This window comes from Podarcis melisellensis, assembly GCF_964234715.1.
Source record: "Podarcis melisellensis genome assembly, chromosome: 1".
NCBI lineage: Eukaryota > Metazoa > Chordata > Lepidosauria > Squamata > Lacertidae > Podarcis > Podarcis melisellensis.
Window position 1 is genome coordinate 33,896,503 of NC_138528.1, and position 25,764 is coordinate 33,922,266.

The following is a 25,764-nucleotide window of genomic DNA, read 5'->3' on the forward strand; positions in this document are numbered from 1 at the left end:
TTTCCCCCATTTAATGTGTTGTTACTTTTCAAGCCTAGAACATATCACTGTAAATAAGACCACTTGTACCCTCAGGTGTTAGGAGATAGGCCGGCTGCACGCAACACTCGGGATAACAGAGCCCTGAAATGTGAGCAGGCCATAGAAGATACAGAATGTACTTGAGAGGAGTAACAGTGTCAAAGGAAATCATCCCTCCAAATAGTCAAGTCATATGAGCAAGATCATACACTAAGAACTGTGGAGAAAGCAAATTCTACTGCTGCACCACAGCAGAAACTGTGAAGTTAGAGGCAGGTCTAGGTATGCCCCAAGGCCTCCACCTTACTAAAACTAAGCAGGTCTGGGTCTGGTCATTGCCTGAATGGGGCCTGACATGTGTACCACCTTGTGTTTCAGGGTGGTAAAAAAGGAGGGATATAAATGTAATGAAATAAAATATATGATCCTCCAATGTTCCATGCTCTGCAGTCAACAACTACAGTGGTACCTTTGGTTACGAACTTAATTCGTTCCGGAGGTCCATTCTTAAGCTGAAACAGTTCTTATCCTGAGGTTCTTATCCTTTTGCTAATGGGGCCTCTAGCGCGCGATTTCCCTTCACCTCCTGGGGCGAAGTTTGCAACCAGAAGCAGCTACTTCCAGGTTAGCAGAGCTCGTAACCTGAAGCGTTCGTAGCCAGAAGTGTTCGTAACCAGAGGTACTACTGTACAAACACAGGTGTGAAATTTGTTCCATACCAGCTACTAGTTTGCTCCAAAGGAAAACAGTAATATAGGCTGCATAATTTTTAAAGGTTGGTAAAAATTGGCGAGTTCTTGGCAGTCCTTTTATTTTGTTCGTTTTGCTTTGGACTTGTACAGTGACTGGCATTCCATAGAATGGGATTAACCGCACTGTACTAGACACAGTTGAATTCAAGGCTTGTATCAGAGGCAGATTTAGGGCAGGGAGAGTGACTCCCTGCTCTCCCCCCCCCCCCGGGCTCTGAACTGAGGCGTGTGCTGCAGTGCATTGCAACTATGCACGTGCAGAAAGGAAGGCACACTGAATTTTGGCCTCACACAAGGTGCTGCTGAAATTTGAAAGACCCAAGTCTGCCTGTGCTTTTATCCTAACACTATGGGGTTTGCTTATTTATTTGTTTGCTCTTGTACTGGGAGGTGTCAGGTTTGTTTCCAGTGAAACAGAATTGCTGTCAAGAGCAATTGTTGCTGCTGGTCTAAGCTTGAAAGCATAGCAGCGAACTCCTAGGGGCTGAGGTCCCTTTGTCCTCCTCCCTCATAAAATATTGGGAGGCAGCTGCTCCCTCCCCCAAGTTGATGGGCATTGCCATTCAAATGGTGTGTGTGCTGCATCTTGTGATTGGTTGTGAAGAGCGGGGCTTACCTGAGCCCCCTCAATATTTATTCAATTTGGCACTCCTGCTGGAAAGGACAGTCCCGGATTTACAGAAGGTGTCCTGGTTTGATCCTGGAATGCCCTGCATTTCTTTAGGACGCCCCTATTTTCACCGGGGAAATGTTGGTGGGCATGTCTTAGCCTGATAACAGTCGCGCACCTTTCTTTTGAGAACCAGTGAGCCAGCCACCTATTTCCACTTAAGCAAAGTCACAGAGAAGAACCTAACAACCACCAAGCACTTCGTCCTTCGTAAGTCCTGCGTTTAAAGTGCACTTTCTGTCCTAACAAACACATGGGGAACGATTCGTTGCAGCAGCAGCGGTGACCCCGTTATCTCGATTTCCAGAACGGGACAGGCCAGGACTGGAAAAGCGGAAAAAGTCAGCACCAAGCCCAGGTGAATGAATGGAGCCAGCAGAGCCGCGGCCAGCGCTTGCGAGCTTCCTTTGTGGCTCCCGCCCCTCGTTCCAAGCCGGAGAGAGGGCACGTAACAATCCCAGATCCCAGTCTCTCCCTGCACGTCCGGCACTGCCCGGGAGCTTTTTCGTGCGCTGCGTTGGATCCCGCGTGTTCCCAGCGCGTGTCCTCGAGGGACGGCTGGATGAGGCGGCGGCGGCGGCGAGAGAGAGAGAGAGAGAGGAAGCCAGGAGGGCGGGAAGGAGGGAGGCGCTGGGCGGGGGCGGAGGCGCCGCTCGCTCCCCGTGGTACGTGTGCACGCTCCCGAGCGGCATGTCCTCGCTTCTCGTATCCGGCGGCGTGTGGCGCGAGCATGGCATTTCCCGCGTGGAGCTCGGGCCCGGCCAGAAGCGGCATGCCGCCGCCGTGGTGAGGCGATGCCGCCCCGCCGGCCGGGAGCGGGACCTGGTCTTGCGCGCAAACCATGGCCTCCTCCAGCGGGGAAGCGGCCCAGCAGCAGCCCCCGGCGGCCGCCCAGCTCCGCGGAGACTCAGTAGAAAGCATGAGGAGTATTTTCATCCGCCACCCGCCCGGGAGCCGCCAGGAGGGGGGCGGAGAGGAGCAGCCTGCCGGGCCGGCCGCAGGCCCCCTGGGAGGCCTCCTGGGCCCCGCTGCGAGCCCGGCGGAGGCCCCGGGCGTCGAGGGCGCTTCGCCCTCCGCCGGCTCTCCGCCTGGCAGCAAAGCTCCTCTCCGGGAGCCCCGCAGAGATGCGCAGAGGCTAGTCTTGCGCTACGTGGTGCCTTGCATGAACGCCTATGGCTTGTGCATAGTCGACCACTTCCTGGGGCCCAGGATGGCCGAGAAAATCTTCCAAGAGGTCCTGGCTTTGCACCTGAGTGACAAATTCCAGGACGGCGCCCTGGCGAGCCAGAAGGCGGGCGGCGGCCGAGCCATTCGCGGGGACAAGATTTTGTGGGTTGAGGGCAGTGAGCCGGGCTGTGAAAATATAGGCTACCTCCTGAAAAGAATGGATAAGCTCATCATGTACGCAGATGGCAAGCTGGGGCGCTACAAAATTAGAGGAAGACACAAGGTTAGTAGTTTGCAAGCCCCGACCGAAGTTCACTCCGGGCTTCTCCGGAGTTTCTGATCTCCCTCTCTGCCATTTCATATACTCTTCCGAGTCTTAACCACGCAATTCCTGACCGCCCTGCTACCAGCTGCAAACTCGGGCTTGGCATTTGGTCCATCCGCTCAGATCCTAACCCTAGTTCGATCGCTTTGTGAAACAACTTTAAACCGTGTAGCGTTCACAGTCTGGCAGCCCACGTGGGATTTCCTATATGCACGAACTGGAGAGGTAGTAGCGGGTGATTGTGTATGGCGGAGGGTAACCTCACTACGCTTAAAGACACAGTTTCCTTTTCCTTTTTTGCTTTTCCCGCCTTCATCAAAAGTTCCCTAGAGTTATTAACCAGGATTTGTGAGCTACAGTTTCAAGGAGAACAAATTTTCTGAAACACTCGTGCGTGCATATACATATATATATATAACCCCGAACATCTTACTTTAACGGCTTTCTCTAAGGTTATACAGTACTGGTAATTTCTGAAACGATAGTTATCTAGGCAGGCTAGGAGAGTGGCATATTTCCCTAGCTTTTAGGAGAAGAGGAATGAGGTTTAGAATCTAGGTGGTGACAAGTCAGTGAGTGCTTTTTAAACACATCATCTGTAACGAGAGGCTTTTGAAAGCCGGGAACTGGTATTCCGCACGCATGATCTTGTTTGCAAAGCGAATTCCAGCTCTGCAATATGTTTTGTCAGCAGATGATCAGGTGTGAAAAGGGGGGAGGATGTCTTGGAGAGGGAGAGAAAGAAAAGAGGGAGATAAGCACTTGTAACCTCGCTCCCCATCCCTATAGCATTAAGTTGCCAAGAGAAGCTCAACTGGCACTTAACGCCCTTATACCCCCCCTCCGTTTGTTTACATTGGCTTGTAGTATGTGACCGTAGTAGAAGCGTACATGCTGGGGGAGAATTCCTCAATGGCGGAGACCACACCCACTCCGAATTGTAGGCGGCGCATGACGAACCATAAGCCGCGCCTCCTCCAGACACGCGGCTTTTCCTCTCCGCCCTCTCCCCCACGCCTTGATTCCAGCCGTGAACCCTACGCAGGTTGGACGCTTCCGGCGAAGCCCCGCCCCGCCTCCCTCTTGATTGGCTGCCCTCACGTTCCACAAGGCTGTGGGTAGGCGCGGGGAGAGATTGTCCCCGGGACGGGGCTCCACCCACGTGGCGCTCGCCGCAGAAGTAGGAACACATTCTGCACGTAGCAGACGTATTAATCAGAGAGGGGCCATCTGCTGCCTCGGTGAAATAAATTGAAAGGAGTTTGCAGGACTCGGCACCAAAAAAAAAAAAAAAAAAAAATTAGGGGGAGTGATCACATCAGCAATTGCGGGGTGTTCACACAATGGTCACCCGGCCTTAAAACTGGTAGAAAAGAGCTGCTTCAGCTTCCTTTTCCAGAAACTGCCTCTCTGCCAAGGCGCTGATCCCCCCCCCGCGGTATTGGGTGGAGGTCAGTCCGCGGAAGGCGTGCAGCCACCGTTCACTTCATTAGCAAGCCTTGTGTCGCCCAGGGGCTGGGAGAACCCGAGAAGGTGGCTGCTGACTGCGCTGAAGACAAAAGTACGACTTTAGCCAAACTTTTGGGCACGCCGGTTTCTCTGACTAGCCGGACACTGATTTGCTCTGCTCGCTTCTCCCAAGAGTTAGGCATCGCTGCTGGCGCGTGTGGCGGATTCAGTGTGTTAGAATCGCTGATAGAAACCAGGTCTCCTGGCGCGCGCTCCGCCGCTTGGCTTGCGGCTCTTGACTTTCTGCTGCAAGGGGCGAAATCAGTCGGGTTCATTAAAATGCCACTGGGACATATCATGAGATTAGACCTAGAGAGAATTGCCTTGGACTACATAGTGCCTTGTTTGCATGACATTGGTTTTTGCTACCTGGACAATTTTTTGGGCGACTTGGTAGGAGACTGTGTCCTCGAACGTGTGAAGCAGATGCATTATAACGGGGAGCTGCAGGATGGCCAGCTAGCCGGCAAGCGCAAGGGCATCTCCAAAAGACACTTGAGGGGCGACCAGATAAAGTGGATCGCAGGCACTGAAGAGGGATGCGAGGCCATCAACTTTCTCTTGTCACTGATAGACAGACTGGTTATGTACTGTGGAAGTAGACTTGGCAAATACTATGTGAAAGAGAGGTCCAAGGTAAGAAATTCAAATGGGGGAAAATAGCTACTAACACTTCTGATGTAATGGGGACTTTTAATTTAGGAGCCATTCTTGAATGTTTGGGTTGTAAGGGGATTAATATCCTTATTTGCTTTCATACTGATGCTGGGCTTAATTTTTCCATCATAAACTGCAAAACGCAGGTAAGCGATACCTGGGATGGTTTTTATGATCCTCCACCCCAAGTTAAAATCCTAAAAAAGTTTATTGTGAATATGCTCCTTTGGAATCAACTAGATTTACTTACTGGTTTAAGTAAGTGAATATGCTCCTTTGGAATCAACTAGATTTACTTACTGGTTTAAGAATTTTTCACTTTTTCAGTGAATGGCTATAATTCACACTGGGGCAGCCAACTTGGTTTAAGTGAGATTATAACAGTGTAACTGGCCCTCTTGTCTCCTCCTAGAAGTGGAAATGCAGGGTGTTGCATTTGTAATTTGTTTTTTTAAAATATATTACTAATAAGAATTGCAATATAGCATTGATTATACACCTGTAGAAGAGTTTCCTAGAACTACATTGGCAATTCAAAATGATTTTGAATGGTGCCAAAAGTTTGTATAAGTCCATTGCCTAATTAGATTATCCTTGCTTTCCTGTCACTTTCCACTAAGCTCCAGGTTGGGTTCTTGTGGTGGTCATATGCTGAGTGCTTGTCAGGCTCCTGAGCAGCTTAGCTTGTCTTTAGAAAGGTAATAAAGTTAATCCCTAATTTATGCACATATGTACCAGCAGAGGACACTGCACAGCTGAGTAAATAAACAAAATCCACAGCAATTAATAAATTAATTTATGCTGAAAAGTGACCCAAGTGTGGGCCCATGCATAAACTCCTTTTGGTTTGCATTGATCAAACTGATTGCACAGCTTCAACCTTCTGTTAGCAATCAGTTTCATACAACTTAAGCCTTTGCATGTCAGAAGTAAATCCTATTGAGCTCAGTGGAATTTCAACTTACTCCCTGGTTAGTGGAGTTAGGATTGCAGCTGTGGAATGCGAAACATATCTGGAAGTGACAACAAAAATCCTGATTAATGGCCATGAGAGGACGTTCTGTAACAGTAGTTAGATTGGTTTCCTTCTTCCTTAGTTTCAGACTTCATTGAAAGCACCAGATAAATTATTTCATTGCTTTTGCTTCCTTCCCTACCACTCAAGAGGTAAAGAAGTAAAATAATGTCATGCATATGTTCAGTTGAACGAAAGCAGTTTTGACAAAAGCCAGCACATTAGCTAGTTTTTGAAAAGTTATTTGGGACTTTCTTCCTCACTTCTGTGTTGCTTATTATTCCAACATCCTTCATGCTAATGAATGGATAGTTTTACAGTGGTGCCTCGCAAGACGAAAATAATTTGTTCCGCGAGTCTTTTCATCTTGCGAAGCACGGTCCGTCGCAACTGCGCCTCTTCAAGCGGCTTTAGGAAAAAAGCGAACAAACTCGCAAGACGTTTTCGTCTTGCGAAGCGACGCAAAAACCGAAAAAGCCTTTCGTCTTGCGGGTTTTTCGTTTTGCGAGGCATTCGTCTTGCGGGGCACCACTGTACCAGAACTCAACTTTAGGTAGTGACTAAGCCTACAGAAGTGTATCTGTAACTGCTATAGGCTTAATTATTTACGGTGCAATCCTATGCCTGTCAGAAGTAAGTCTCATTGATTCAAATGAGGCATACTCCCAGGTAAGTGGGTATGGGATTAAAGTCTTTGGGTTGTGTGCAACTAACTTTGAATTAGAGTAGACCCAGTGATCCATTGCTGTTGACATCAGTGGGTCTACTCTGAGTCAAAGTTGACTACAACCCCATGAATCACAAATAGGACTTGCAACAAAATATTGCAGTGTGGACTGGGTGTATTCGGAGTTCCAGACAACAATGGCCTTTTGCAAGACACTTCAATTGCCCTGGTTTTGTCTTCCCAGTCAGCCAGTGTACTATGGCTACCGAGCATGCTCAGTGAGCTAGTTGGTGGTTTCCCCTCCTCTTACTTTTTTGGGGTGATATTTTATATTTTTGTGTTTCAGCAAACCTTGGGACTCTGCTGAACCTCTTATGTATTGATGCATTTTGGCTACAGTCTAATGAGTTTGCTATTAGCATATAGAATTCTTAGATTTCCTTATGTTTACCACAGAAGTAGAAGTTAAACTGAGTTAAAAGTGATCAACCATCACTCTGACTGCTAGTAAGCGTAGCCACAATCTGTGTACAGTTTTAGCTATCTACGTAAAGCTGTCTTAAGGTGGTGATTGTAAGCATGCTTACTAGGGAATAAATCCCGGCTGAATCAAATAGGACTTGTAAGCAAAGATGCTTAGAACCGTGGAGCACAGGAGATGGAACATCATGGGGGAATGAATATGGAAGAGAAATCATAACACACATTGCAGCCATGGGAAGTTATATACTGTATTCATGTTAGAAGCTGATTTAAGCCTCAGTCTTGAAAATAATCTCTGGCCACAATGATTCACACACCTACCTGGAGACAAGTCCCATTGAACTCAGTTGGACCACTTCTGAGAAGATGTGCATAGGATGGCACTGTAAGTTTATTTACTTGTATTTATATTCCACCACCTTCTCCAAGGAGCTCATGTTGACACACATGGTCCAACCCCTCCTCCTCTAATCCTTGCCAGATCCATGTGAGGTGGGTTAGGCTGAGAGGCAGTGCCTGGCCCAAGGTCACCCAGTGAGCTTCATGGCCAAGTGGGAATTTGAACCGTGGTCTCCCGGGTTTTAGCCTGACACTCTAACCACTATAACACACAGGCTCTCAGTTTAAGATTGTTGCTTTAGGCTGTAAGCTGATAACATACTTAGGTATAAGTCCCATTGAACTCAAATGAGGAAGGGCTATAGCTGTACCTAGGGGTTGATGAAACCCCTGCAGGGTCACAGACCCCAGTGTGTGTGTGTGTGTGTGTGTGTACGTGTACATACGTGGTGTTTGAGTCCTACCACACCACCTGGAGTGGGATGCGGGTGGCACTGTGGGTTAAACCACAGAGCCTAGGACTTGCCTATCAGAAGGTTGGCGGTTCGAATCCCCACAACAGGGTGAGCTCCCGTTGCTTGGTCCCTGCTCCTGTCAATCTAGCAGTTCGAAAGCACGTCAAAGTGCAGGTAGATAAATAGGTACCGCACCAGTGGGAAGGTAAACAGCGTTTACGTGCACTGCTCTGATTCGCCAGAAGTGGCTTAGTCATGCTGGCCACATGACCTGGAAGCTGTACGCCAACTCCTTCGGCCAATAAAGCGAGATGAGTGCCGCAAGCCCAGTGTCGTCCACGACTGGACCTAATGGTCAGGGGTCCCTTTACCTTTACACCACCTGGAGTGCCCCTCCCCAGCTCAGCACCTCCTTTTCCTGCAGATGAAATCTGCCGGGATCTCCAGCATAAAAAGCTGCTGCTGCAGGAGGGACAGAATAATGCTAATATAGTCCTAAGTTTTCTTACATCAACTTGATTTATAAAGTCTGGACTGACTCTGCGTCTGTATAGGGAGCAGTGCAAGCCTAGTCGTGCCTACTCTGAAGTATGTCCCACTTGGAATATAGAAAGTGGCCTTATACCTCGGCCCATCTAGCTCACTATTATCTGACTAACAACAGCTCTCCAAGATTTCAGGCAGGAGTCTCCCCCAGCACTACCTGAAGATGCAGACATATGCATTAGTTTTCAGTAAGGTTGATGTCAACTTTCCCAGTTACATTATGCATCCGCGTTTTGCATGTCACACAAAGTCTTAGTAGAAGTGAAGAGGAAATCCCAGTCCGGTTGAAGGGAAGTCCTCTTGGCTGCTTGAAATCTTGACAAATCAAAGTGAGGTGTTTATATAAAACTAGGACTAGCAACTAATCCTTACGGTAAATGTCTGCTACTCCCAAGTATTCAGGCCAAAGAAATATTTACATGCAGGCATAATTTCAGTCAGCAATTACATATGAAAGGCAGACAGCTTGAAACATGGTGCTGCTAAAAGTAAACACTACTGTAGTTCAGGGCTGCAGCTAAAATTCACAGTACCTCACAAGGTGGTAATTTCCACAAGCAGACTATCTAAAGTAGAATTTGGCATGAGTGTGAATGTTTAATCTCCTGTTCTCACCAGTGACACAGTGGTCCTGCCTTCCAATGTGTGCTCCATGCTATCTATATCACAGTTAGGTTTTCCTTCCCACCCCCTCCCCGGCACTATCATGCAATTTGTCATTGTTACTTTGAACTTTCAAAAACTCTGGACAATAATTCAAACCAGGCTTGGGTACTCCTTCCTGTCTCTCCCCTTTCCTTCTCATGCTCTCATTCTCTATCTATATCTATCTATCTATCATCTATCTATCTATCTATCTATCTATCTATCTATCTATCTATCTATCATCTATCTATCATCTATCTATCTATCTATCTATCTATCTATCTATCTATCTATCTATATCTATCTATCATCTATCTATCTATCTATCATCTATCTATCATCTATCTATCTATCATCTATCTATCTAATCTATCTATCTATCTATCATCATCTATCATCTATCTATCTATCATCTATCTATTTATCTATCATCTATCTATCTATCTATCTATATCATCTATCTATCTATCTATCTATCTATCTATCATCTATCATCTATTTAATTTCTATGCCACTCTTCATCCAGGGAACACTGGGCAGTTTACAATATAAAAACACAAAAATATATAACATAGTAACAAAAAACAATAACACACACACGTTTAAAGGGTCATAGATGGTTTAATTCAGGCATAGGCAAACTCAGCCCTCCAGATATTTTGGGACTACAACTCACATCACCCCAAGATAACAGGACCAGTCATCAGGGATGATGGGAATTGTAGTCTCAAAACATCTGGAGGGCCGAGTTTGCCTATGCCTGGTTTAATTATATGAAGAAGGGCTTCATATGATGATTGCAGGGTCTGGGTCAGTTCATATCCGTTACTCTAACCATAGTTTGCCATGATATTCATATTGGAGAAATGATGGTTTATGTATTGTTTTATTTATCTATGACATTTAGAGTCTGATCTTTGCCGAATGGCCGCAGGGTGAAAATATATAACATCATTAAAACACAATACAACAATAAAAAAACCACAGCTACTGCAAAAGTTTTTGGTTGTCATCAGAGTGTCAATAGTATTGGTGTCGATACTAAGCACCAAACTGTGATTTGAAGTCATGGTTTGAAGCAGGTTCGCAAACCATGGTTTGTCGGTTGGTGCCATAGCTAAACATACTTGCCAAACCTCAATGGTGGAGCACCTGCTTTGCATGCAGAAGGTCCCAGGTTGTGTCTCTGGTTAAAGGTTTTCAGGTTGCAGGGCTGGGGAAGATCCCAAAGAGCTGCTGCTAGGCAAAGTAAACAATATTGAGCTTGATGAGCCAGTGCTCTGAATCAGTACATGTCACTTTTATGTGTTATGTGTCCATTATCCCATCATTACCATCAATTTCTGTGGAGCTGCTTTGGAAAACTTGTTGGTTGATTCATAGTGGTTTATGTTCATTTCCACAAGTGTGTCTAAGGCTTGACCTGATAAGAAAACAATCTTATTCAAGACTGTAGCTTACTCCTTATCATTGTTGAGTATTGGGAGCTTCGCTTTGGTGAGTTATATCTATGCCTTTTCTAACCCATTTTACAAACCTTTCCATTGCTCTTTTGGCATATTACAGCAGGAAAAACCTCACTGCACCTGTGGTACTGCAACGGTCTTTGACACTGTAGTGTGCAGCTGTTGCAGTACCCCAGCACATGTGCGTGTAGGTCCAGAGGTTGTCTCCAGTGATGTTTCTCCATTGACAGAAGGCACTTTGATCCAGCAGAGGAGGAGGCTGGTGATTTTCTCTAATTCCCCTGCCTCTGTTCCAAAAACATGGGATGCTTCAGAACAGCATGGGAGGTGGTGCTAGGGATTGTAGGGGAGCAGGGAATTGGCAAAAGTCACCTCTTTCTCTGTTCCACAGACGGAAGTCTTCACTAGTGTGAGGGGCAGCATTGAATGCATACCTTGGAAATAGGCACTTAAGCACTTGTTTATTGCAAGTTTTTATGTACTGCCTTTCATTATAAACTTCCAAAGCATAGCAAGTCCTAGAGCTAAATAATCAGTGCATATTTCTGTGGACATAAAGATATTTTTTTTCAAAATCCGAGGTCAAAGCTTTCTCTAAATGGAAAGCACTTCCACCAAAATGAGATAACGAGGATATAAAAAGGAAGAAAGTTTCCTCCCCAGAGAATATTGAGCAGCAGTTTGTCTCCGTGCAAAAAAGCCACAGATTTTTACTCAAAAACAGAGTGAGTTTGTTGGCACAGAGACAAAAAAAGAAAAGTGTGGGGGCTGGCATGACTAAAAAGCAGGCTGTAAACTATTGCCAAGACCATTGATTTAATCACTTCGTATGTACAGTATTGTGCTCATTTTTAATCTAGGTGTTTTTACCTTAGGACAGAATTGTTAAGTTGTTGTTCATTGGACCTCTTCATGTGACTTTACAATTTTTGTATACATTTTAAATATGTTTATTTCTATCATTTTGTTCCCTGCTTGGGTGTTGAACATATTCAATGAAGAGCAGGCTATGAATACTGTCCAGTAAATAAATAAAGGTGATTGTCTCAAACAAGCAATCCTTCAGTGCATATCTGATAAGGTACTGGCTGCTTCAGATGCCCTGCCGAACATATGAATGAATTCTCAAGCGACATCTGTGTTACAAAGGCCTGCTTTGTTGACAGTGCAAATGGACTTGAGGTGAGCATGATGCACACATTCTTGTTCAGATCTGTATCAGCATGTACCTGAAATGACTCTGGCATGTGAGAAATAATTAAGTCCTGAAAGATCCCATAGCCTCTTTGTGGTAGTCTACTTCTAGTACTGCTCTTAATATTGTCTTGAAATGATTCCTCTGCTATCAAGGTACAGGAAAAGTAATGAATATGCACAGGGCTGGATCTGAGAAACCTGGCTGCCTAGCATCACATGAGGAAGCAGCACAGCCTCTGCACAGCTAAGCTGGAAGATTGGAGGGGAGGCAAAACCTTGCTCCATACTGCAGTAATTTTGTCGCCTGCACTTTCAGCTGGTAGAGTAGGAAGGTCCACAGTGAAGAAGTGATGCTGGCCTCAAACCATGGAGGTGATTTAATTTAGTCAGAGGAGGATCTGCCCCATCACATTGTGGGTTTAGACTGCTGTTAGTTGCACTTGGGTCCCATTGAAATCAGTGAGGCTTCACTTGCACATGACTAACTTTTCACATTTGATGGTATCTAAGTGCGACTAAAGTGCATCTAAAGCTATGGTTTTCCCAGTAGTGATGTATGGAAGTGATGTATGGAAGAGAGCTGGACCATAAAGAGGGCTGATCGCCAAACAATTGATGCTTTTGAATTATGGTGCTGGAGGAGACTCTTGAGAGTCCCATGGATTGCAAGAAGATCAAACCTATCCATTCTGAAGGAAATCAGCCCTGAGTGCTCACTGGAAGGACAGATCCTGAAGCTGAAGCTCCAATACTTTGGCCACTTCATGAGAAGAGAAGACTCTCTGGAAAAGACCCTGATGTTGGGAAAGATTGAGGGCACAAGGAGAAGGGGACGACAGAGAACGAGATAGTTGGACAGTGTTCTCGAAGCTACCAGCATGAGTTTGACCAAACTGCGGGAGGCAGTGGAAGACAGGAGTGCCTGGCGTTCTCTGGTCCATGGGGTCACGAAGAATCGGACACGACTAAATGACTAAACAACAACAAGTGCGACTAGCTTAGCCTGGTTCCAATACATAATGACTCTGTCTCACTGTTGCAGCTGTATTTATCTCAGTTAAGGAAGTCAGGAACTACTATTACTATACATGAAGTCACATAAAAAACATGAGTTCCAGAAGTGCAAACTTATTCCTGTTCTGGGCCTGAAGCATAAGAAGCAGCATGATTTATTACTGGGTTATTGAAGAGCACCGCCTTTGGAACTTTAATTGTTTATTATAGGTTACAAAGGATTTTGATGATACTTGCATAGCAGCATGCTTTGCAATTAGTTTACAATGGAACGTCTGATGAAGACTGCCATCCTGGAGAAATATGCATAATTTGTCTTTCTTTTTTTCTAATGAAATGCACATGTTTTGGCATAATGGCCGGGCTCAAATCTGTTCTCCTGGCTAACTGTCAGCATGCCCAGTGTTCATCAGACTGAGTCGAGAGCCACTGGAACTGTAAATACAACAGACAAGTCATTTTATGATATCGGACAGAGGAATTCAGCTTTGGCAGAGATCCTGGAGCAGTTGCCATAGCTGTGTCTCAGAGCTGATCTTTAGATCTATGTTTATCAAGCAAGATTAGTTAGCCTGGTTGATTATATACAGGAATAGGGTTTTTGTCGTCATCTTCTCCTTCTCCTTCTTCTCCTTCAAATATTTGAGGCATTAAAACTCTCTGCAATTTGACACACCTTTATTTTTCCTCACTCCAACTGCATTCTCAGTTCTTTTATGCAACAGCACTCCTTTTATACGACTATATTCCACATACAGCTTTCCAAAGTAGGTCTTGGGTTTCTATAAGGTGATTTAGAAGGCAGGGCTGGCCTTCTCAGGGGCAGATGCTGAGGAGAGGTGCTGGAGGACTGGGTTGTGTGTGCTACAGGGCCTGCCTTTCCCCCTAAGCTAGCCTGTTGCCTTCAGGTGTGGTGGAGGATGCTGTCCCATTGCCAATGATGGAGTAAGATTCTGCTGGTCCCATTGGTTTCTATACGTAGAATGTGAGAGGAAGGCGCCTTTGGGAAGCAAAATGCCTTTAGCCAGTTTTGAAAGACTGTTTGATTTGGATACAGGAGACATATATTCAAAATTTTGAACTGCTATGAAGTTGTGTTCAGCACAATGCCAGTATGCATGGTATTTAATGTACATTGCATAAGCAGGTTTCCTGCTCCATAGGCTGGACAAATAAAAAGAAAATGGGAAGAGAAGGCAGGACAGTGAGAATAGCTCAGTTGGTAGAGCATGAGACTCTTAATCTCAGGGCTGTGGGTTTGAGCCCCACATTGGGCAAACGATTCCTGCATTGCAGGGGGTTGGGCTAGATGACCCTCAGGGTCCCTTCAAATTCTACAAGTCTATGATTCTAAGGGTAGCAGGAAGATATGTGCAAATCCACTTCGATGTACCCAGACTTGATTTCTGTAGGAGGCAAGGACTAAAAGGACTAAGCCACAGGTGTCACAGAAAAGACAAGTTTTGAAGAGAAAGAGTGAGGTTGATTCTAAACCAGGCTTCCTCAACCTCGGCCCTCCAGATGTTTTGAGACTACAATTCCCATCACCCCTGACCACTGGTCCTGCTAGCTAGGGATCATGGGAGTTGTAGGCCAAAAATATCTGGAGGGCCGAGGTTGAGGAAGCCTGTTCTATATTCATGACCTAGGAGTGAATTTCCATCATAAGAATGAGTCTTGGACAAATGTGCTCCTCTCAGCTTGGCCTTTCTCACAGGTTATTGTGGAAGATGTATTCAATTGTAATTGTACAAAGATCTGTACATTTGCAATAGAAACGATGAATGGATATAATCCACATACGTAGACTGTATACTAATTTAAAGGACAATTTGTTCTCTTTAAATTTTGTTCCATGGGCACAGAACTACTTGGAGGGCACACAGTGAAGTTGTTGTTGTTTATTAGTTAGTATCCGAACAATCAGATTTGGTTAATGAAGAATGCTGTTCCAGAAACATTTGTGTGAACCATGATGGTACACGAGCCTGTCACCCATTTAATGTAAATGAATGAGGGCAGTGGTGTAGAAGAATCTACATTGCCCAAATATAACCATCTAATTTCAGGGTGTGGCCTCCCCAACTTGCTCCGTGCCCACCAAAATGTTCCTTGAGGATAACTAAGTCACGAAGAGTCGGACACGACTAAACGTCTTGAGGATAACTAAGTCACGAAGAGTCGGACACGACTAAACAATTAAACAACAACGAGAAGTCACCAATTGTCCCAGCATTCTTGGTACCTACTCCCACCAAACCATGCATGGACCTTTTATTACCATTCCATTTTATTCTACTCAAAAACGTATGTCCCCCCTCCACTCTGATCTAGGATATGGAGCAGTTTAAACATACTCACTGCTCTTTCTTTTTGTTCCTATTGGGTCCAAGCTATAGGTTGCCCAGGTTGCTTCAGCTGAAGCATGAAGTCACTGGACTATTTCTATCTGCTTCACTGCTTTGTTTTAAAATCAGGTTGTTAATCAGGTCCCCTAATCGGTCACATTGTCATTGACGTTGCCAAGTCTTCTTTTCTGCTTCCTGTAAAAAGGTATTGTGTAAATTGCTTAAACTGTATGTGACCTTTTCCTGTGAACTAAACAGAGAATATGCCTTTTGCTCTTAGTCATCATAGACTCCTGAATACTTGCAGGAACTGAATTTTCATATGTCCAGGAGAACTTCATTATGAAAATATAATGACAGTATGTTTCTAAATCCACAAGGAAATGCAAATGCAAGGGGGTAGATGTGCAGGGCAGAATTTTCAGGGTGAGTGCATCTGCATTTCTGCATTAGCCATGGTCTTGGTAGTCTTGTTTCTAGTTTTCGAGCTCACCTGGTGGGGGGCTAGTTCTTCCAAGATCTGTGTTTGATACACCGCACAGCCCTTCCCAACAGTCATTGGCGGAAGGAGGTTGAGGACTCTCATTCACTGGAGGTTTTTAAGCAGAGGTTGGATGGCCATCTGTCTTGGATGCTTTAGTTGAGATTCCTGCATTGCAGGGGGTTGGACTAGATGACGGTTTGGGTCCCTTCCAACTCTACAATTCTATGAAGGGCTATCAAGTATTTATTTTCATGCAAACTGTCCCAGGTACTCAGCCTTGGCAACTCCAGACAGACCTGGGAGAAGTTCATTGTCTGAAACCTTGGACAGTTTCCGAGTGTACAGAGTAGCACAACTTACATGTTAGTAGAATATGATTGTCATGCACTTTTACCCTCAACCATGACATTGCTCCTATCTGTGTCACGCACTGTGTCTGTAAAGAAACCCTGATGTGTGTGAGCTGCTTCACAGTTGAGGCTCCACACCACTGGGGCATCTTCACAACCAGGTGCTCTGATCATGTGGAGCCCCCTATTCCTAGGGAGCTCATATTTTGGTTGTTGCAGGAAGCAGGGCTGATGTCAGGGGTGTGGCTAAAATGTGGCTCTGCTCCAAGTCAACATGCCATTGAAATCCACACAAGCAATGTGTGGATAGGTCTAATATTGCTCTAGGTGGACTAGTGGCCTGATCTGGTATAAGGCAACTCCCTATCCCTGTGTTCCAAAACCAGTATAATTTGCTTATGTGTTTTAATGCAATTATTTTCACCCCCAGAAATGTGTGTTTTTAAAAAAATGAATAATGCATTAAAAATGTCCCTAATGAATGGAAAGGCACGGATGTTCATTACACTGATTGATGCAGGCAAGTGCGTCTGCTGAAAGGCAAACCTGTTTGTTTGCAGAAGGAATTCCAGGTGTCTAATTGAGTTAACAATTTACTTTGGTATCTTTATTTCCTTCTAGAATCAGCTGCTTCAGTAAATGTCATTCTTCAAAAGCTTATGGGCAAGAGGGAATGAAAACGCCGGGTCTTGCTAGGGGCTCCAGTTTATGCATAGATCTTCCATCTTGGGTCAGACAGAAAATTAATCGTATGTTAGCAGGAAGTTAAATTAATGAATAGTTCTGCTATTATAGGTTCTGATTTTGCTGTCTGTGTTAAAAGTATGGATGCTGTTGGCAGCTTGAATGGAAAGCTGTGCCAGCCCTGCTTGCATTGCTTTGCATTGGTGTTCCTGTGCCTGTTGCCTGTATTTTGCTTCCTAAGCTTCTTGTTCTGCAGCCCCTGCAGAAAACACCCACTCCCTGTCTGAGACCCTGGAGAGCTACTGCCAGTGTGTGTCAGCAGTACAGTGGTACCTTGGTTCTCAAACTTAAACCGTTCCGGAATTCCTTTGCAAAACCAAAATGTTCCAAAACCAAGGTGCACTTTCCCATAGAAAGTAATGCAAAATGGATTAATCCGTTCCAGACTTTTAAAAACAACCCCTAAAACAGTAATTCAACATGAAATATTCTATCTAACAAGACCATTGATCCATAAAATGCAAGCGATAATTAATGTACTGCAGTCACACAATAATCAATCAGTCAGTCGTTGCCTGAACTGGGTTCCACACAGTCACAAAAACAAAAGAGACACAAAAACGCAAAATAAATAGCAAAACCAGACAGACCTCATCGTAACACTCAAAACAGAAGTTTGGAACTCAAAACGGAAGCGTAGCACTCAAAATGGAGCACATTCGGCTTCTGCAAAAAGATCGCAAACCGGAACACTTACTTCCGGGTTCCAAGTTGTTTGAGTACCAAGGTGCTTGAGAACCAAGGTACCACTGTAGTGAACTAAATGGACTAATGGTCTGACTTAGCTTCCTATGACACCTTTTTTTTTTGGCAACAAAAATAATTCTTTAGTTTTGTTAATTAAAATTAGATATTACACAAACTAGTAGTGAACATGCATGCATTGTAGTTTGCATAAGTGGATGTAGGCACACCCTTAGCTCACTGACTTTGATCCAGAGAAATGCTCTATTTGGTTCCCCATTACTTTTGCCTTTGTTTTTCAAACAGTGATATCTTATGGGCGGTGCTGCTGCTGCTGTTTGGAAAACAAAATCTGCACCCTCTTCCCATTTGGGCCAACTCTTCTTCTTGCTCTCACGGACGTGCTGGAACACAGGTGTTATTTCGTAACAGGTTTCGTTGAAACTGCTGCGACTTCCTCCCATGCAAATGGGACTTAATTCCACTTAATACGTGCTGGATCAAGGTCTGGTGCAAGCACTCATTTGTAGCAACGAAAGCAATTTTTTGGCTATAAAAAACGATTACTGCCAGCTAATATTTTCATCAAAATAATCGCTTCGCTGATTGCAGTGTTTAGTTATGACTGTGTGCTTGGCGGCATTTGACTTAAGACTAGAGTCTGCTTTATTGCCTGAGATACATATAGGTAATGCTGCTAATTGTATTTGCAATAGCGCCCGGGATGTAGTATAGATGAGGGGCCGCATTGTACGAAGCACATCACAAAGAGATTGGGAGATAGATAGGCAAGCCGGCATGCTTTGTGCTCACGGTCTGATTCTGTGAGCATTTAAACAATTGTCAGACACTTAAGTATGAAGCAAGGCCTTGATGTGATAAGCTCTACCTCGCCTGGGGGGGAACTTCTGCTTGTTGAGACCTTGGCTGATAGCAGAGCGTCTTGAAAGTTCCCGTAGGCCTTTAGGGGACTCTCTTGTGAAGTGTGGGCTTACGTGGCCCATGGAAACAAAAGGTGAATGTCGTAAGTAGGAGCTTCATTCCTTCTTACCCACATAGTGTAGTCTAGTCCATTTTGAAGGTTCAGTTTGCTTGGGAGGATGAGGCATATTAGTCCTTCTGGTGCCATCGTGAAAACCCACCCCCAATGTACAGGCCAAGAAGCAATGGTTCAGAAGAAGCATCAGTGAGCACAGAGTGTGCTGTTCTAAAGCAGACTTAGTGCAGGCTCCAGGGTTCAGTGAGCTATAATAACTGCTGGCAGTTTCTACTGTGCTTCTTGTACCAGCACCCAACCAGCACTATTTCAGAGCAATTGGCTTCTTTAAAAGAGGATTAGACAAAAGGATAAGGCTATTAATGGCTGCTAGACACAATGTTCAGCTTCCATTGTCAGAAGCAGGATGCTTCTTCTGAATGGTAGTTCCTGGGAATCACAAGTGCAGGAGCACTGTTGCAGGCAGCCTTCAACATTCACCAGGTGCCAGGCACATTTTGCACTTGGCTGCTGGCCACTTGTGACCAAGTGAAGATGCCCAGACACCAAGGATGGTGCCATATGGAGGTGCGTGCCTGGGGATCCTTGGATCTTGACTGTTTTCACACACTAGCAAGACCTCCTGTATAATTATATCTGCACAATCAGAATGAATTTCAGGAGCCCCAAAGTCTTATTGAAGAATACATACAACTTTCAAGCCATCAGGCTCAAAAATGGCAACTAGGCATTCCGTTTTGGCAATTGTAACCCTGGTTGGCTGTTGCGAGAACAGGATACTGGAGTTAATGGGCCATTGGCTTGATTCAGCAGGCTCTTATGGTGTTTCTTCAGACTTATCCCCCTTTGCATCCCATATCACGGGTCAGTCAAGCTGGCCTTGGGCACTCATTTGAATTGCCACAGTTCCATTTTCTTCCGAACTCAAAGGGGAGAATGGGAGCCTTTTCCACTGGACTCACCTTGTAATATTAGGAATGTGTGGGAGAGATGTTCTCTCCACCCAAAAGAAGAGCTGCTGGATTGGGCCACTGGTCCCTCTGGCCTAGCATCCTGTGGGAAGTCTTGTGGATGCTTTGCTTGACTGCTGCTTGTTCTAATGCGATATCTCTCTTTTTAACCTGAGGTATGGCCTGTTCTCAAGTGCACATGTAGCGTGAGCACATAAAACATAGTCGTCTTTGCTGTCAGATGGTGGCAGCATCTCTCCAGGGTCACTGTCCAAAGGACAAAATACGTGTGTGTGTGTGTGTGTGTGTGTGTGTGTGTGTGTGTCCATTGGCAGGGGGAAACTATGTTCCTTCTTGGGTTGAGAGATTAATCCTCTTGCTTTCTCTGTGTAGCAGTTTCCAGCATGATCGATGAACTAGGAAATAATCAGGATTCCTCCATGGTAGGTTATACATCTTAAGACATTTATTTCCCATTGATTACACAGGTAACACCAATGTGCCATTGATATAAATCTCATTGCATTAGCAACAGACTTGACCCCCTATCTAGTCTAGAGCTGGATTTTATAACATGGCTTGAACACAATCACTTTTCAAGTGAGGTAGGAGAGGTTTATTATTAACAACAAGCAATATGCCCGTCATTATGACGTGTAAAAAGGTCTTGTTTAGTTCACAGAGGTGACTTTCACCCATTTGCATTGCATTGCATTGATCATGCCCTTGAGAATGATCCCAAGGCTGTTTCCAACTGCGTAGCCACAAACATACCTTTATCCTAGGTTCTGTTTTGTGGTCACACTAGACTCTATAATAAGCCTCATGATAGAGACCAGTATCACACTCCAGAGACTAGACAGTAATGCTTGGACTCTTGATAGTCCTTTGTTAACCTAACCTACCTCAAAGGGTTGGTGTAAGATAAAATGGATTGGGGGGAGAACCATGTATTCCTTCTTAAGTTCCTTGAAGGTGGGATATAAATGTAATTGATGATGATGATGAGAGGTGGCTTGTATATCATTTTTGTTCTTTCTAACATTCATGGAGCTGCAGAAACGTGCAGTGTGTGTCATACAGAGATCAGATGTTCTTTGGGTCCTTCCCATGTAAAGATATAACTGATAAAGTAAATCCCATTGAAATCAGTCTGACGTATTTTCAAAAGAGGCTTATGGTTGGACCTTAAGAACATGGATGGAAAAAAGGCAAATAACGATGTCGGGGCTGGAATATATGAGGGCTGTGGAACCTGTGGTCTTTCAGGTAATTTTAGACTCCCCAACTGTCATCAGCTCCAGCAAGGGATGGTGGGAGGCAGTCCAACAATGCCTGGAAGGCTGCAGCTTCCCTATTTTTGACTGTTTGGAAGACTAGCAAGAATGAGAAGGCGGTGGCAGAAAGTACTAGATGGACCAATATACGACTCTCAAAAACCAGATGGGTTTTTGTGGAAGAAACTGAATTTTAAGGAAAGAAACTTTTGAGGAAAGTGAGTTAGAGTTGATTAATGCTTGTGTATGTAAACTCATGTACTTTTCGTACCTAAGCTTAGAAAGAAGCACACATCACCTCAATAGTGCCCATTGCCTGTACAATGAAACAGTCCGATTTCTTTACTTTACATAGAGAAGGGAGGCCCAGTCCTTTCCCAGCAACTTCTTCTGTGGTTAATTATGAGTGTGGCCATTCTCAATTGCACAGGTACATACATTTTGCCATTTAAAGCTCAGGAACTTGGATCCACCTTTAAAAATAAAATACAAATTAACTGTTAGCCAAGTGCATCATGCAATTGTTGGATGGAGCATTTTCCTAGAATAATTGTGGAGGCTGTGCAAATACGAACTTCTGTGGCTTCTTGTGTGCACTTTACTATGTGCAGAATTTGGTGTCGGATTTTGGTATGTTCAGTAATCTTGGCCTGTGGCTAAAGTACTGTTTCAGGCATCATCCAATCTTGATTTGCTTTTGAACTCTTGCCACTAGCTTGTTGAAAAATCGCTTACTTTCCCTGGGTTTTCACCTCTGAAGTGATTAATGATAATCAATCACAAGAAGCCCTTGGGAATTACTTTGTACTTATATTGCTTCCTGAATCTGAATATTTCAAAGTCGAGCAATTGGATTGTCATTTTGTTCTTGCGGGTTTGTTTTTTCCCCTTTGCATTTTTGTATTTTTTCCCTCCGAGTTTCTGCTTTGCTGAATTAAGACTCTGTGCATGTTCCATGATCCTACACATCTGGAGAGTGATTGGCATGGGGTCAACAGAGACCTCCTTTTCTCTCTCTCTTCTTCACCTGGCTGTTAAATGTGTGCTCTGAGCCTTCTAGTGATTCACTTCCATGGCATCCACAGGTGAATCAGGCATGACTTCATTTCTTAAAACATAAGAAATCTTTGATAATTTGTATTAACTGGGGAATATTCAGTAACAAAAAAATTGCCATCATTTAGGCACTTTCAGACCAATTGTTTCCACCCACCCCATATATTAATCTGTACTGTTACCTGCGAGCATCTGCCCCATATGGAGAACCACCTGGTGGAGTTCTCCTATGGAAAATGACCTAATAGAAGATACTCTAGTGATGTTTCAATGACATCAGGACATGGGGCCCCTTCCAGGCCTGCAGTTCTACTCAGAAGCAGATTGAAGCATGGAAATCTGCTTGCAATGGCTATCCCTTTCCTCCTAAGTAGAAATGCTGCCAGGGAATGGACCAGACATCACAAAGCATCTTCTTCCTCCTCCTCCTGGGTGCACCTGCTGGTGGGAATGCCAGTGGAGCTATACCTCTGACCTACCAGCAGATCAACTTGCAAGGAAGCACTGCTGCTATAGTATCCCCTGGTAGGGCTGGGAGACAGTCCTGTCTGGCTATAGCAACAGCTCTCCAGGATTCCAGCACAGGCTACACTGATGAGCTATTGATCTGATGCAGTATAAGGCAGATTCTTAGGTTCCTGTGACTGGAGCTGCAAATGAAATAATTGGCTGGGACCCTCCTCAGGGTAGCACTTAAATGCAAACAATTCCTGTGCTGGTTTTTGTTGTTGTTTTGTTGTTGTTTTGTTTTATTTGTTTTGTTTTGTTTTTTGGTGTGGGTTTTTTTTTTTGCATTTGTGGATTGCATAGATGCAAAGAGGTGCAGGAAAGCTTATAGGATCAAAGGGACAGTGCATACTTACCCTTTTTAAAACCAGACTGAAAATCCTTGATGCTTTAGTTTCAGTTTAGTGATATTGCTGATAAAACACACTTTTCCTACTTCTTACGGATGTATAGCACCATCTTCTATGTGCTTTACACTTTACAAAAAACTTTACAAAAAAAACTTTACAAAAAACAGGCAGGACAGGTCCTTGTCAAGTGGCACTTTTATCAATTAATTACTGTATTAATGTTACTAGAACCAGATCAGGTCCAGTGGTTTTTAAACATAGAACCTCACGTTGCCATCTCTAGGTATGCATATTTACTTCAAATGGCGCTCCAGAAGGCGTTAATTAATTGATACATCAGCTGTGCCAGTATTCTGTTGGGTGATTAATAAAACAGAATTATAAAGTTCTAAATGCTTGCAGGGACTGCTGAAAAATTCAGCAACCACACATTTCCCTGCTGCTATATAGATATAACTTACACATATATAGATATACTTAAAATAACCTGAAGCAGATTCCTTTTAAGGTTATGACTCTATTCCGTGTTGAAACAGGGAGATCACATACCTTTAAAGCTTTCTTATACCACCTTAACAGCCATGGCTTCCCTCAGAGAATTCTGGGCAACAAAAATTTTTAAGGGTGTTGAGAGTTGTTAAGAGATTCCCTCACAGAGCTACTGTTCCCAGCACCCTTAAACTACAGCTCCCAGGATTCTTTGAGGGAAGCCATGACACTGGGTGATATAGGAATGCCTTTTTAGATGTTTGGTGAGGATATGACTCTTGGAAGTGAGGAACTGGCAAACAGTCCTTAGAGAAACACCAACCCCCACTTAAATAGACTGCTTCCTGGTACAGTGGTACCACAGGTTACAGACGCTTCAGGTTACAGTCTCTGCTAACCTAGAAATAGTACCTTGGATTAAGAACTTTGCTTCAGGATGAGAACAGAAATTGTGCTCCAGCGGCAGTGGGAGACCCCATTAGCTAAAGTGGTACCTCAGGTTAAGAACAGTTTCAGGTTAAGAACGGACCTCCGGAACGAATTAAGTTCTTAACCCGAGGTACCACTGTATTAGGGAAGGCCCGTCACAAGTTTTCCTTACACAGTGAATATTCTTTCCAAACCCACAAAGCACTGCAAACAAGGCGTAATGCACTATGGTGTCTTCAGAGCAGATGACTCAAGCAAGTGAATGTGTTGCAACTCAGAAGGCCATCATTCTGGGGTCGCTAGTTGATCTTGTTGGCTCAGGGGCAGGATAGAAGCACTATTCATGCAAGACACCATTCTCTCAACCTCAACCAGCCACCTGTGCCGTTAGGAAAACGACACTGGTCAACACCACAAGGTGGTTGTAAGCACTGCTGAGGTTAAGGGGTTCCACAGAGGATGCTCTGAGGGCAGTCCAAATGCCGTTGCTGGATTTATCTTTTAAACCAGGACTGAGGAAACTGTGGCATTTCAGCTCTTACTGGACTCTCATCCACCCCAGTTAATATGGCCACTGGTCAGAATTCTGCCCACTTTCTGGGCCACCCTTCCATGTGCTGTTCATGATGTAGAATGAATGGAAAGCTTTAAACACCTCCTGAAGACCAATCCATCTCTTTATGCAGGTGTTTTCTGGCTCATGAGATTCTTCACACTGTTCTGTTTTGGTATTTATTGACATTGAATTGAATGTTTTCTTGATGGCTTTTCTGGATTCATTGATGGGTTGTATTTATATATCGCCTTATACCTGGGGGGATCTTAGGGCTGTTCACAGAATAAAATCAAGATATAAAACCACAAAATACATAATAAAAATAAAAATAAAAATAACAACCCAATAGCCCCCCCCTACAAAAACACATTTTAAAAGGGCATAGGATGTTTTTACCCATGCATTTCTTTGTATTTTGAGTTTTAAGTGTTGTGTGTCAATTTTTCTTTTCTGTTTAATTGTCTTACTTTGTTGTATGTTAACCGCTTTGGGATTTTGCATATTAAGTGGTATATAAATTAATAATAATAAAAAAACTATATCAACTCACTGTATGTATCCCCTTGCATTCAGCTCCGGAAGAATGCGAGAGGCAAGGGAATGAAAGGGTTTTTTGTGTGTACGTTCTTGTCTGGGGATAGTAGGGTGGGGAGGGGGGGAGCTTTCAGCAAGAATCAGAACTGAGAAGCGCTGTATGTTTTCTATGTGCTTTCCCTTCCCTCGACTGCTTCTCTGTGAAGTGTACTCTAGAGTGAAGTTTGTGTTTGATTGCTGATAGCCTCACGCTCTGCACGTAGCACTGTCATTAAGCCATCATCTAGCTGGCAAGGAGCCAGATCACACACACAGCAGTTTGAGGAAGTCTCCCTGAACCAAAAGAGCTTCCACTGAAACATGTGTGTGTGTGTATAGACATACATATATATTATATATCTGTATACATTGATGCACCCGGAGTGTTTGCTCTTGCTAATTGGAGGCTGGCTCCTGACTCCCCTCCCCCCCCCCCGCACAGGAAAATAATTAGTTTTCAACAGCCTCTTGCATTGTCGGTTTGTGTGGCATGGCTGCTTTCTGTGTCCAGTTGATCAGTTCTTAAATTATGGGCACTTTGGGGGGGGGGCGAATGGGAACATCTGCTGCATGCGATTTAAAAAGGGAAAACAAGAAGTTTAAATGTTCAGGAACCCAGGAAGGAGCCTAATGAGAGGACAGGAGGAGTTAGGAGGCTTGCAGATAAATATCCATCACAATATAAGTTGAAGGGTGGAGGGGCAGGAAGGGGCTAAAGAGTAAGACAACACCCTTCTCACAAAAGAAAGATTAATTGTTTTGATAATTAGAGCAGACTGTGAGCAAAAATCACAATTCTGTGGCCTGAGCGTTTCTCTCAGCCTTTATCCCCCCCCAACAAGCCTTCAGACTTTTGCTCCGTGATGAAAATGCAAAGTGAGAATACACAGTCACTTTGAGGGGGCAAACTTTTAATTTTTTTATCTATTTTATTCATTTCTAACCCCTGAAATTACATCCCACCCACTCCCAAGCTCGGGACAGGATCCTGCCACCAAGATAAGAGATGGAAAAGCTCTCTGCCCCCTACCCCACCCCTGCC

General features: G+C 44.4%; 1 protein-coding gene and 1 long non-coding RNA gene across 3 annotated transcripts in view; one reads left to right on the top strand and one right to left on the bottom strand.

Annotated features, from left to right (window-relative positions):
* Window positions 1-15,053, bottom strand: part of LOC309357141 — a 192,997-nt gene extending 177,944 nt beyond the window's left edge. The window contains exon 1 of the long non-coding RNA XR_014163040.1: window positions 14,437-15,053. This is a non-coding gene — a long non-coding RNA (uncharacterized lncRNA). The remainder of the gene's footprint in view (window positions 1-14,436) is intronic.
* EGLN3 (egl-9 family hypoxia inducible factor 3) overlaps window positions 2,214-25,764 on the top strand; it is a 36,754-nt gene continuing 13,203 nt past the window's right edge. The window contains exon 1 of one of the 2 annotated variants that reach the window (XM_081888998.1): window positions 2,214-2,893. In XM_081888998.1, coding sequence (XP_081745124.1) covers window positions 2,285-2,893 — 609 coding nt within the window. In that variant the 5' untranslated portion in view covers window positions 2,214-2,284. Of the gene's footprint in view, window positions 2,894-4,087; window positions 5,081-25,764 lie in introns of those variants that run through there. The other variant, XM_081888999.1, reaches the window with a different exon arrangement.